Genomic DNA, 12,723 nt, shown 5'->3' on the forward strand with positions numbered 1-12,723 from the left:
GGCTCGCGGGCAGCATGCGTTTCCGATTACGTCTTGTTAACGGTAATTTTTATTTTCGCTTTATTGTTTCTACACTAGAGAATTATTTGTTATGTTTTTGCATATGCAAATGATTATCGAGAAAAAGCATGACTTTGCTTGTATGTTGCTGTAATTACTCACAAATTAACTTATTAAGTATAAATAGAAACTGTTAATAATCTCTATTCCAAATATATTGTTAGGGTGCTACGTATCTATAAAGGAAATAATATTAAAAAAAAAATAAACTTTACAACAATAATATCCTCGAAACCGGACTATTCGTGGTTTTCATAGCCACATAAAAATAAGAGAAAAAAGTTAAACTTTTATGAACAAAAAAAATATTTTTGTAGTAATATTTTTATAGAATTTATTTAAATTTTGCTCAATTAAAATTAATATTGTTTTGAATTTTTCAAACTGGTCTGATTGAAGCCACATTTGAAATGTATTGCTGTACTGCTTAATCGTAATTATTGAATTAAAAAGTAACTAATTACCAAAATTAATTACCAGTTTCTTAATTATTTAATTGATTAAATATATCTATGAGATCTTTGTCTCCAGAAAATGATAGCAATGATATAAGAGAACTCATAGAATTCTATATTAAAATTCAAGTTTTTTGACACTTGAATGTGCTTACACGAGGATTAATTTTAACGTTTAAATGTAAACAGAAACATATTTTGGAATTGAGCAAACATCATTTTAATATTTCCAACATTTCTATCTGGATAAAAGAGTGTTTTTCTTACAAAATGTATTTGTTCCAGTCTTTAATAATTTGATAAATATCTATCACCTTATATAACAAATTCTATGTATCCATTTTGTAAATATAAATCAATAGAATAAATATTCTTACATTATGTACAATAATAAAAATATTACAAAGATTTACTAATATATTTTTATGTATATAAATGTCAGATTTGATAATAATTTCACTAATAAGGAATGGAAACATATTAAGAAGATTGAATTAAACGTAAATTAGAAAGCTTAAAATCTTGTCCATAACATACTATTCTTATTAGGGTTCAACTGCAAGCATGAAAATTAACTTACTGTTAATGTATAGTGTAATTAAAATGTATAATTAAGATTGTCTTAATTGTATTTTTTTATTGTTATTATGTTGTTAACATTACACCTACCACGCGCGGTCAAATGACCGTTTTCGAAATTTCATTTTGGATTTCCTGTATACAACGTTACTGTAAAATCCTGTAATTTGTAAATAAAAACGCTGAAAACGCATAAAATGTACATAAAACTTTTCTAAATAAAAGAAAATATTTTGTTCACTATCCAATTCGCTAAAAACTCATTCTATATTGAGATGGTAGGAATAAGTATACATTTAGTGTTAATTAAGTAATGTAGCAATACCTCGCATAGTGCGGTCAAACAATGCGGATTCACTATAGAATTTTTGTGCTGTTTATATTTAGAAAATCTTTACAAATTAATCCTTAAATAAGAATAAAGCAATAATAATCAATATTAGAATAAACTGTGTTGATTAATCTACTTAATCTAAATGACTAATTGCTAAATTTGTAAATAATTTTGTATAATAGAGACGTGAAAGAATTGATCTTATGCATCTTATTCTCGACTTGCAAAAGCTGCAGCATGTAATTAGAGTTTTATGGTTATTCCAGCAGCACGCGATAATGATTTTACGGTGCGTTATGGACACACAATGACATTTCTTTCGAAGCGCGAACAGCTTTGGCATGTTATATGCAATATAAACGAGGAATAGAAGAACGCTGTGGTCCAGGTGACAGATTTAGTCTCCTTTGAAAGGAGAAGACTCATTTCGCATCCGCAATAAATTTTTTTACTAGCAACAACGGCGTGCGCCTGGAGTGGTGTTTCTTGTAATGCTCATTATAGGCGAGACGAGATGAAGAAGAAATATTCTTCGCCGTCTCTAATGATGTTCACGTTCCATCGCCAACGCGTATAATCAGATGATTATAAACAATTGATTCCTTATCGTTCCAAGTGCGTGGTTGGGCGCGGAAAATTGCGCGAAAATTTCACATTTTAATTGCGACCATTGCGGATGGTCATGTAACGGAACAGCAGACTCTTTTTACGGCCATCAAATGAGGCCGCTAATTAATGCGAATTTTTCCTTAATTAAGAACCCACCGGAACAGAGGGCAATCGTCGTCGAGGCTACCCTTTTGCCGTAAACGATGATGAAAAAGAAGTCTGCGCAAAGTCTGCTAAATAAATAAATAAAAAACGCACAGAGAAGAAATAAATGAGGCGAGCCTCTGCCTTTATGGGTAAATGGGTAAATTATTATAGGCAGATGTTGTCGGTATTTATTACAATGGCTAATTCTGATACGGAACGAAAGACTTCTTCGATTATGGTGCGAGCGCGGAGTGCTAGACGTTGTACCGCGTTCCAGCTAAGCTTTATTTGATTGTTCTTGAAGTACAGTTGGATGCAATGATAGAGGGGAAAAACATTTAGCACCTTCGTCATTGTTTATCGTAGGACGTCGTTCGATCGAACGTTCGACAGGTAACAAGTTCCCTTCCCCAATGACGATTTATTGATGCATCTACCATTGCGTACGTCGTTGAAACTCAAGTACAACTGTACTTACATACAACCTTAACACAAAATCTCCCTAAACGTAATTTGTTTTACAAATTATTTTCTATTCCATGCAGTACATTCTGTATAATGTACAAATAATAATGATAATTTAACAGGCATATAGTTATTTCAGGTAGTTAACCTTTTATTAGGCAAATATTACAAGCATTTACAAATATTCATTTAAATATCTAGTCATTTTACGCAATGTCTCCTACAAGTTTGAAATCAATCAAAAATAAAAATGTGTCATGAATTTTTACGACAAAGTCTTTAACGATATATATTTCATAGTCAAATCTACTTGCTGCCAAGTGGCTGCAATCCTTGACGTTAGTATATCATTTTATATTTAGTCAAATTTTAATTGAAGATGAAAGACCCTGAAACGCTTCAATCTTCTTGTTGTGACGTTGTCCAGAAGACGCATAGAGATGCGAATCAAGCCAGTTTGTGTATTTGTTAGTTGTCTTTGACAACCTCTTCCACTATCTTTATTCCAAAGTACTTATGAAGTCCTTTATTGGCGATGTGCCATGGATTATATAAAATAATGAAGAAAAAAAAGTACGAAATAATCAATATAATTAGATTTAGTATGCCTAGGGTTTATATAATTCCTAAATATTGAGAATTAACTATACTTAATAATAACGACAGATAATACGTATAATAATTAATTGGTTAAAATATGTACACTAAGTCAGTTTCTTCGTTCTCGATCTACTTTTCTACTTAACCCTTTCTCGTCTGACGGTACTTTTAAATACCGGCACATTTATGATTCACTATGTTTCACGTCTCTTTATAACTTCATAAAGAGACGTGAAACAGACCTAAATACTTGTGTTGTGTTTTAAAAGAAATCCAAAGAATCTTTTTTGTATTTCAAGTATGTCCAGGTAACAAAGGGAAGTTTTATTTTCTACAGTTTTACTAGATATAAAACAGATTTAGTTATGAAATATATATTTAATATTACATCACAAATGCGATTTCCAAGTTGGATTTAATTATAACATACGATTTACATCAATTTACCATTTATAAATGAGACAACCTGACAAAATCAAATATACTTAAATTCAAATTAATTTATTTCTAACGAATCAGCTCTCAACGTATTCCGTAGATCACCGTGGATAACTTCAATTAATTTGAATGTAGTATATGCGCACTGCATTTCTTCGTTTTGTTACGTTTCTTTTTTATGTAACAACGTAAATTTCAATTACACCGAGTCACGAAATGCAATCCAACTGTTCCTGCGATACTAGCAGCAGTCAGCTCGCTACAATATATTCTGCACCAGGCGATTCGCAGTTTTAAAAGGACATGAAGCTCTAGCTAGAGCTCTATCCATGGTACTGCTATACTGAATTAAAGCAACTGCTTTTTACTACGACTACTTCAATTTCTTTAAATATAAAATTATAATTGTATATCATCAATACTTGTAACATTTTTTTATTCGTTTATCTGAAAAAGCAGATATTAGTTAATAAATAATGTGAATGTTTAACTTTTTACAATTAATGATACATAATGTAGTTTAATTGTTATAATAGATATATAATAAATATAGCAATACCTCACATAGTGCAGATTCACTATAGTTAATATTTAAAAATCTTCCTCTTTACAGTCAAGTCTATTTTTGTGCTGTTATCGATCTCGATTAGTCCGGGATATTGGCGGAACTGATTAATGGCACTATGCGAGATAATGATCATGTTCATGTTAATCATGTTCAAATCAATAGAAAATTATAAATTAGCGAGAAGTATATTATGTTAGCTACAAAATGTATGATCTAACAATATATCTTTAGAATGAGTTGTATACTGATGTTGCAATACTTTGTTTTTGAACATTCTGCGGTGGTTTTGTGCTACAAGACTAAATTATATGCATTATCAAATAGTTCCAAACGCTCTTCACAAATATTAAAACTTATGGATTATGCAAATAAATTCAAATGGCGTAGAATAAAGAGGAGCTCACGCTCACTACTGCTTAGGTAAATACAAAGGACAGCAAAAATGTGTGTGTATGCGCATAAATGTGTGTATCTGTGTACACATGTATTTGTGCATAGGTATACTTCATTCTGCATGTGAACATTTTCTCGCAGGCAACGGTACAGTTTTCAGGGGAAACACATTACGTCTCGGCCGTCGTTACATAATTTGAATCTTATTACGGCGAAATCTCGCGCCGTTAATTCATCGCAGGCGGCGAGCGCGCGAGGTACGATGGCAAATTGTTTCCTTAAATGGCGTGAATTACGAAATTCCATAATGGCCTTTGGCTCGGCGCAAAATTACCAAATAATTAATTTGTTCGGAAAATTGCCGCGCGGATTTCGCTTTGGCACGACGACACCAACAAGCACCGCTGCAGCAGACGTTAACTGTTACCAAGCATTTTCCTCCAACGAGGATTCCAAAAAGAATCCCGATTTATAGTCTGCCGTCCAGCTGCAAATAATACTAATTTGTTTTCTTTGCGATTCACAGAATGCGTCCTGTCGCCTTTCGTCAGCGGTTCGATGTCGCAGCAGATTCCTTTCGTCTTTCTACCTCTCAAGGGACAGATCATACATCCGAGCAAGGAGATCAGCTTCGCAGGTTTGTATTTGGTCTTCAAAACTACAATATAAAAAAAAACGGATATGAATCGTTTACAACTTGTAGTGGTTCATTAAAACGGTGAGGTTAATGCAATTTCCAATACCAACGATGTGATTAATTTTTAATTATAAATGAACATATAAAAATTAATAAGACCTTCGGAAGAGCAATAAAACTAGGCATGGCTCATAATTAATGACCGTACCGCAGCTCTTACACTAATTTATAGACACACGAGTCGAACCAGTTTGACTTTAATATTTTAGTTAAATACAGATTCAATTATTGATGATTATTATTTACTATCAAAGATATCGCCGCACATTAATGACGTACGATTTTTCTTTCACGGAAATTTACTATAAAATCTTGGATAGAATGTGCAAAATATATGTACTTGATTTAATGATCAAATTTAAATTCGTATATAATACGCACCCAATTTTTTAATGAATCATACAACTTCAAGTTTTAACAAAAAAAAATGGAAAATACAAACAATAACATTAAATTGTAAATTTATATTCGTATATAGTACGCATAATAAAAAACGCAAATATTATTAGGTGACAAAATTCACGTTTCAGTATTGACACCAGAGTTTGTTTGTACTCGAGTATAATACGCACCCTTATTTTTTGCTGGTTTAAATTAATACTGCGTATTATACTAGAGATTTTACGGTACATGCGGAGTGAGATTTAATACCCACTTAAATGTCATTTTAAGGATTTTAGTTCCTTTTGTAAGAGGACGTGGCGAGTTCTTTCAGTTAACACTTTCTGAAGGGCCGTTGAAAAGGACTTCAACTATCGGCAGCGATATGATGAAGCCTTTGAATAATCCACCATCGATTACATGTTGAAAGCCATTGACGGTTTAATAACGTTATTTTACTGAAGGATAGCCATTTTTCTCCACCTGATTATTTGTAAATCGCTGGTGAATGGGGCGAGATGAGACGAGACGAGAGATTACACAGCATCACTGTACACAAAAATGAAATAAAATAAAATAGAAATAAAAGGGGGAGTGTTGAGGAAACTGATGTGCTAAGTGAATTTCCATTTAGAATTTCCCATTGTCCAATCGAACAATTAACCAATCCAAAGGATGCGAACGCGTTGAGCCAATAAATGTGATTAAACACTCTCAATCAAAACTCGTTTCGCGCCTTCATCATTATTATTATTATTATCATGGAAGGCGTATGCTGGATCTTGAATTCCGCAACGTGTGGTGAGTGCCAATGGTTGGATCAATACACACACATGTGATGTGATGTGCACAAATCTATTTTGAAGAAATGAAATGTGCAAAAAAAAGGACGATCCGAGATTACAGTTACCAGGAACATGTGCGTAATTATCGAGAACTGCAAGTCAACTTGCTTGTGTGTATGTGCTGTTGCTTTTCCTGGTCATGAACACACGTTGTCTACAATTCCAATTAAATTTTAAATACTTTCCGACCTTTTTTCCTTTTAATTTTGTCTTTGCTATTTCTAAGTGCTGTTTTCGAGGACAATAAAGTTTTAATTTCATTATATCTCTTTATTAAATGTTCACAATTTTATTAATTAGTTAAGTTTTCCATTAGAGTTATACAATGTTTTAATTTAATATTCAATTTACTGCCCAGTTCGTTTAAATTAATGTAATAAAGCAGTTTTTTTAAAAATCATTAAACCATTAATCGTGCATACTAAAGCTAACACATTTAACTGTTAAGTTGGGTGTGCCAAACCAAGTTATGTATATCTAAATTGCATCACATTAAATTAAATTACTGGACCAAAAAAAAACACAAGTTCGGCATTCAACGTAAGGTTACAATTTCAATATAAAATGTATACTGTCAAGAGTGGATTAAAAAGTGGTAATGATATAATATCAAGTGTTAAATCTAAGTAATAAATGTATTTATAACTCAACAACAGTAAAAAAAAATAAAGCGACTACACAAAGGTAGGGTTCAAGGTACTTGGCCAGAGGCGCAATTAATGTGCACCTCTTCATTTTATAAGCTGGCAATAAAATTGGAATAAATTTCACAATTCATAATTCCCACGAAGCGTAACTTCCGGCCTCTGATTAGGTCATACCTTGTCTGGATCTGAGCACGTGCCTCTAACGATTAAATGGATTACTATTCTTTCTTTTCTCGGCAGCTTTTGTATTTTTATTTTTTTTTATATATAATTTAGTAATTGCGTTGAAATCCCGTTGGTTAAGAAATTAGCAGGAGAGGAGTTTTAATTCCTTTTTTTTTGCTATTTCCATTTATATCTCAGCATTTCTTTGCACTGTTTCTTTTAATTAGTCTGCGATGGATAGAATTAATCATTTTGCATTTGCATTAAAAAGGGATCCGGACACCTGTTTGCGGCATCTCCGGGGCGAAGTTCCTAACAGACGGCGGATGGATCGATCTCAGGAATCCGCTAGACACAGATGTGCCATTCAGACTGTTCCGAGATGAAGGCAGGACGTTTTTGCAAGTAAGAGGAATTTTACTTTTCATCGCAATTGCGAAATTATTCCATTCATACACTTTCATTTCATACCAAACAAAGATCACTGCTGTTATAACTTGATGTGTAGTTTTTTTTGTTTGATTGTTGGTTTAAACTTTGTTGATTACGAAATCATTCATCGTATACAGTATGTTGGATCATTTGTGTTTAACGCTAGATTTACGGACTATTTTTACTTATATCCGTCATTTTGATATGCATTTTTTTAATAATATTAGTTCATTTTAATTCATTTCATATTTTGTCAATAGCTTAAAATCACATTATAGCTCCATCAATTATCAGGAATTAATGAAAATTATATAGTATGTAAAGAGAGATACGTATACATAACGTTATGCCAATATAAAACAATATGTTTTCTGTATTTTTAAGCATGAAAACAATTCAATTGATGTGATCCATAAATCTAGTGTTAATAATTGTATCTTTACAATCTTGCAAATAGTATTCAAACGGGAGTTTTCCTTATATTAATTTAATAATTTAAAGTAGCAGTTGCTCTTGCTGAAATATTCAGGTGTGCCCTTGGAATTCAGAATGAAATGATTTCACCTCTGATTCGTTTCTTTTTGTGCTTTTTGCAGTGGGTAGGTGAGCCCGAGTTGCGTGCCCGTATGGGGGGCCGCTTGGTTCTGGTCCATCTAATGTGCAAGGAGATCTCGACCGACATAGATCGGGACCAACCAGCACCTACAGCAGCAGCTACAGCAACAGCAGCAGCGCCGCAGGTGCCGTTGGTATTCACGCCGTGCGTGGCCTTCCGCATTGTCGGAACTCCCACGAAATATTTGAACAGTAAATGAACCAGAACGCGCTCGATTGGAAATGAATTACCTAACTTTGAAACTGATTCTGCAGATGTCAGCGAGGTGGTCTTCTCCGCGGATGCCCACTCCAGCGAGAGTTCAGCAGGAAGCGGTCTCAGCGTTTCCGAGTACGTTGCTATAGGCATCTCCTCCGTCCTTCTCGGTCTGATTTACGTCGCTTCTGTGTTTCTCTATCTGCATCTTCGCAAACGACGCAAAGAGTCTGATAAGATGATCGAGCGCAGAGATAACACGACTCTCGCAGGTGCTGAAGAAGGCATCATCAAGAACAATCCTCTATTGGGCTTGAGTCGACACTTTTCGATGCCGGATAACAGCTTTAGCGATTCGTGCAGCTCGGACACTGACGTTACACCAGACATTATCCAGCATCACGAAGACAGGAAGAAAAACGTAAGAATTACAATCGCATTCAACGCATGACCGTCTCCAATCAATATACATTTTGTTCAGATTCATATTACGTCTGCAATGATCCATCCGCCGCACAACTTCGAGGCGCTGTTCAATTCGCATCCTATCCATCAAGTGATGATGCATCAAGAGAGCATCGAGCGACTACCCGAGGAGAACGTGTCCATCATCGAGACCATCGAGGGCAGAGAAGAACGGCCGGACACGGTCAAGGTTATCGGCACCACCAGAAGGAAGCTCTATTTCAATCCTGCCTATTTCGAACCCCAATTGCTACTCGTACGTCATATAAAGCATAATCCTTCTAAGATAATATCTCTAAAAATAAATATAACAATTACAGGCGCCACCACCCGCAGCCATAGAATTCCTCACAAAGATCCGCGAAGTTATCTCCATAGCCAAACAGAAAATGGCTTCGAAAAAGTTCACTCCTAGCTTGAAAGGCATTCCGGAAGAAGATACCAATTATGCCGTCGACGTGGGTTCGGATTACGTGAAGCCTATAGGAAGTCGCCGGAGCAGCGTGATTAGTTTGAAGCGGGAAAACAGCAGAAGAAAGAGGTGCTCTGGTTGCCCAGGCTGCGAGCCGCAAGATTTCAAAGCGCTGTCCGGTAAGCTTCCGGAATTCCCATCTTTAGCCGCTTGCCACACTTGCGCAACAACCGCGGATAATAACAAGCAAATAAGTATAAGGAAATGGCTTGAAGATATACCAGTTCTGAAGACGCCGCAGAATACAGAAGAGATCCCGACTATCATTGTGAAACCTAAGAAAATTACCAAGCGCATCAGATCTCCGACAAGGTCTCTCTCCCCAGATTATATAACTCCGCATATTAGAACCCTATCCCCTCGTCCTGCATCTGAACGTGCTCGATCTCCTGCATTCAATAAAAACTCTTCTTTAAAATCCTCATCTTCCAAGAAAAGTGTGAGCACCGTCCGGACCGCCAACAGTAGACGCAGGAAGGAAATTGTCAAACCGAAATGTCCTCCACCTCCTCTACCAACAATGCCTAAACATTTCCAAATGGAACAGAATATCTACGATGTAATTGCCGAGCCGAAAGCTGCGCTTCCTCCCCCAGATATGATCCATGAAGCTATGGCAGTTGATTGTAAAGAGGATCCTAAAATTACTACAACAACTAAAAAGAAGATGAAAGCTGTTATTAATGAATTATCGAATTTGAATGTTGTTGATTCGAGCCCTGAGCTAGATATGCGAAAGGAAATTGATTATGAGGCGGATAGTTTAGAACGGTCGAGGCACAAAGGATTCAGCACTCCATCCGATTACGCAGAAGTTACTTCATCGCAACCCAGTCCAAGCTTAAGCTCTGCACTTCCTATGGATGAAGAAATGACAATGAGGAATGCAATAATTAACACTAAAACTGGAAATATGACTATATCTAAAATCAACATGGAGGAAGTGTTGAAAAGCGATGATCACGACTATGAACTGATCGTACTGAAGAAAGGAGACAACGGAAATAAGATGTTCAAGCTTCCTGAGTTGCTGCAAAGGAATAGCGGTTATAGTTTAGTCAGCGAAGTTTACGTTAACAATGGTTATAATTATGGGAGTGCGCCTTCGACGCCTTCAGAATCAAATTGTTCCACGATGGAGAGAGCGCCCAAAATTATTTACGAAGAAAACAAGCCCGGTCATTTATTAATTGAGGTCGGGGATTGCGCCGACAATTACATTAAAGCGGAAGATTCGGATAATTTTGAACCGGACACGCTGGATCGTAAACCCAAGATGAAAATCTTCAATTCAGCCTTAAGCGACAATGAATTCGTTGACTCATTGGAACGTCCCACGCAAATCATGCTGCGCACAACGGGAAGCTTCAAGAAGGACTCAATGACCGATGCGACCGATCAAAAGAACGTTTGCAATTTCAATAGGAATTTTGGAAGCCTTCGAGAAATTTACGAAGCGAAGGTAAAGAAGTCACTGGGAGAGGTTAACTGGAGAAGTCAGGATTTCGAGGGTAGAATTTTAACGTTGGAGGAACGGCATTGCAGGAGGCAACGCAAATCTCCGACAATCCAACCAGATGTGATTCCGCCTCATCGGGAAGTGAGCGATGGTCCGATATACGAGCATCCAAAACCACCCAGGAAGGTTCAAGGTAGTAAACCTCCTCTGCCACCAAAAAACGGGCCAGTTAGAAGCACCGAAGACACCACGACCGGTGCTTCTATCGAGAAATCAAAGTCGGATTACGAAAGTTGCAACCACCTGAAATCGGACGTAAGCATCTTGAAGAACTTCATCCATGCGGACGACGTGATTTTTAAAAACGGTATCAACAATCAATTCATTTTGCAAGCAGCGACGATAACAACGAATCCGCTTAATTTAAGGAAGGTGCAATCACTGAAGAAAGAATGGCGTAAGGTGATCAACGTGAAGCCAGAAGATTCCGGTTATCTGAGCACCGATTCCAGCGACTCGCACAAGAAGAAGATGAAAGATCTGGAGCGCGCCAGTGCCGGAAGTGAAACGGACGAGAGTTTGGGTGACGGACACAGTGAATCTGGTGCGGAGAGCATCGAAACCCATTCCGTGTTCTTCGGAAGTTATAGGAAAACCTCTTGCATCGCAGGATCCATCGACAGCGGCGTCGGATCAGATCTTAAACCGACTGAAGCCGTCGCCAGTCTGGAGGATCATGCCAGTAGCAGCGATTCCGAAACAGTAAGTTACAGTACCGTCGTCACACCGTTACGCGCAAATAAATAGACGTATTATAGCCAAAATCGTTCCTAAGCAAAACAAATCTAAATTTATATTGTAAATATTTTATTATTTTTTTTTGTAAATAATTTGTTTAATTTTTAATCGATTAATTTTAATAAAAGGATCCTCATCCATGATTTACTTTCACTATATTGTGATAACAATCTGGCCGGACGTGCAATAAATTAGTTTTTAAGGAAAATCAATATTAATTTTTAAGGAACAATTTAATTTAGCTCAAATCATTTGCTGAAATTATATATAATATTTGTAGACTGCATTTACTTTAAGAGAAATATAATAATTCAAAAATATAAAAATAAATCATGTATATAGATATTAGTGACAAATCTATTTTATTACGTCTTATTTTATAAACAATTGATATTAAAGGATATCTTTCAATAAAAATATAAACTGAATTTGAACAATAATTTACTATCAAAATTATAAATCAAATTTATAAACATCAATAACTTAACTATAACTAATTTTTATTACTTTTTATACGTACTACGTATTTTATTTCTAAATAAAATAATTTCGATTTTCGCAAATTGTACAAAATATTGATCAAAACAAATGACATTAAACCGATTTTTCTCAAAAGAAAAATCATGTGGTGATAATGTCAATGAACCAAACATTTTAACCGAATTGATTATAAAATAAGACAAAAAAATAAAATTATAATTCGCCAAAATTAGTAATTTCAGCAATTGATTAAATTATTATATTTAGTCTTTACTTAAATGTATTATAATTACGGCTATTTTTGCCAAAATTGTGCAATATTTTACTATAGCATCAACATAAAAGCAATGCTCAATATAAGTATTCATATAATAATTAATTGATAATTATAATTAAACCTATCTATTAAACGTATATTCTTTG

The 12,723-nt window shown here is 35.2% G+C and overlaps 2 protein-coding genes across 2 annotated transcripts in view; both read left to right on the plus strand.

Annotated features, from left to right (window-relative positions):
- LOC108567951 overlaps positions 1-8,651 on the plus strand; it is a 136,990-nt gene extending 128,339 nt beyond the window's left edge. Inside the window, exons 6-8 of the mRNA XM_017928772.1 lie at positions 5,175-5,285; positions 7,655-7,788; positions 8,412-8,651. Coding sequence (XP_017784261.1) covers positions 5,175-5,285; positions 7,655-7,788; positions 8,412-8,630 — 464 coding nt within the window. The 3' untranslated portion in view covers positions 8,631-8,651. The remainder of the gene's footprint in view (positions 1-5,174; positions 5,286-7,654; positions 7,789-8,411) is intronic.
- On the plus strand, positions 8,644-11,852 carry LOC108567950. The gene is made up of 3 exons (XM_017928771.1): positions 8,644-9,047; positions 9,108-9,347; positions 9,412-11,852. Exons 1-3 carry the CDS (start codon positions 8,865-8,867, stop codon positions 11,827-11,829), a joined length of 2,841 nt encoding a protein of 946 aa, XP_017784260.1. The 5' UTR covers positions 8,644-8,864; the 3' UTR covers positions 11,830-11,852.
- The last annotated feature ends 871 nt before the right edge of the window (positions 11,853-12,723 follow it).

This window comes from Nicrophorus vespilloides, unplaced genomic scaffold (genome assembly GCF_001412225.1).
Source record: "Nicrophorus vespilloides isolate i.1.1-1 unplaced genomic scaffold, Nicve_v1.0, whole genome shotgun sequence".
Lineage (NCBI taxonomy): Eukaryota > Metazoa > Arthropoda > Insecta > Coleoptera > Silphidae > Nicrophorus > Nicrophorus vespilloides.

Excerpts from the sequence above, each read along its gene's own strand:
- LOC108567950 (XM_017928771.1), top strand. The coding sequence starts at position 8,865 with ATGATCGAGCGCAGAGATAACACGACTCTCGCAGGTGCTGAAGAAGGC. Across the intron at positions 9,048-9,107 it reads ACGAAGACAGGAAGAAAAAC|ATTCATATTACGTCTGCAAT; the intron begins GTAAGAATTACA and ends CATTTTGTTCAG. Across the intron at positions 9,348-9,411 it reads TCGAACCCCAATTGCTACTC|GCGCCACCACCCGCAGCCAT; the intron begins GTACGTCATATA and ends TAACAATTACAG.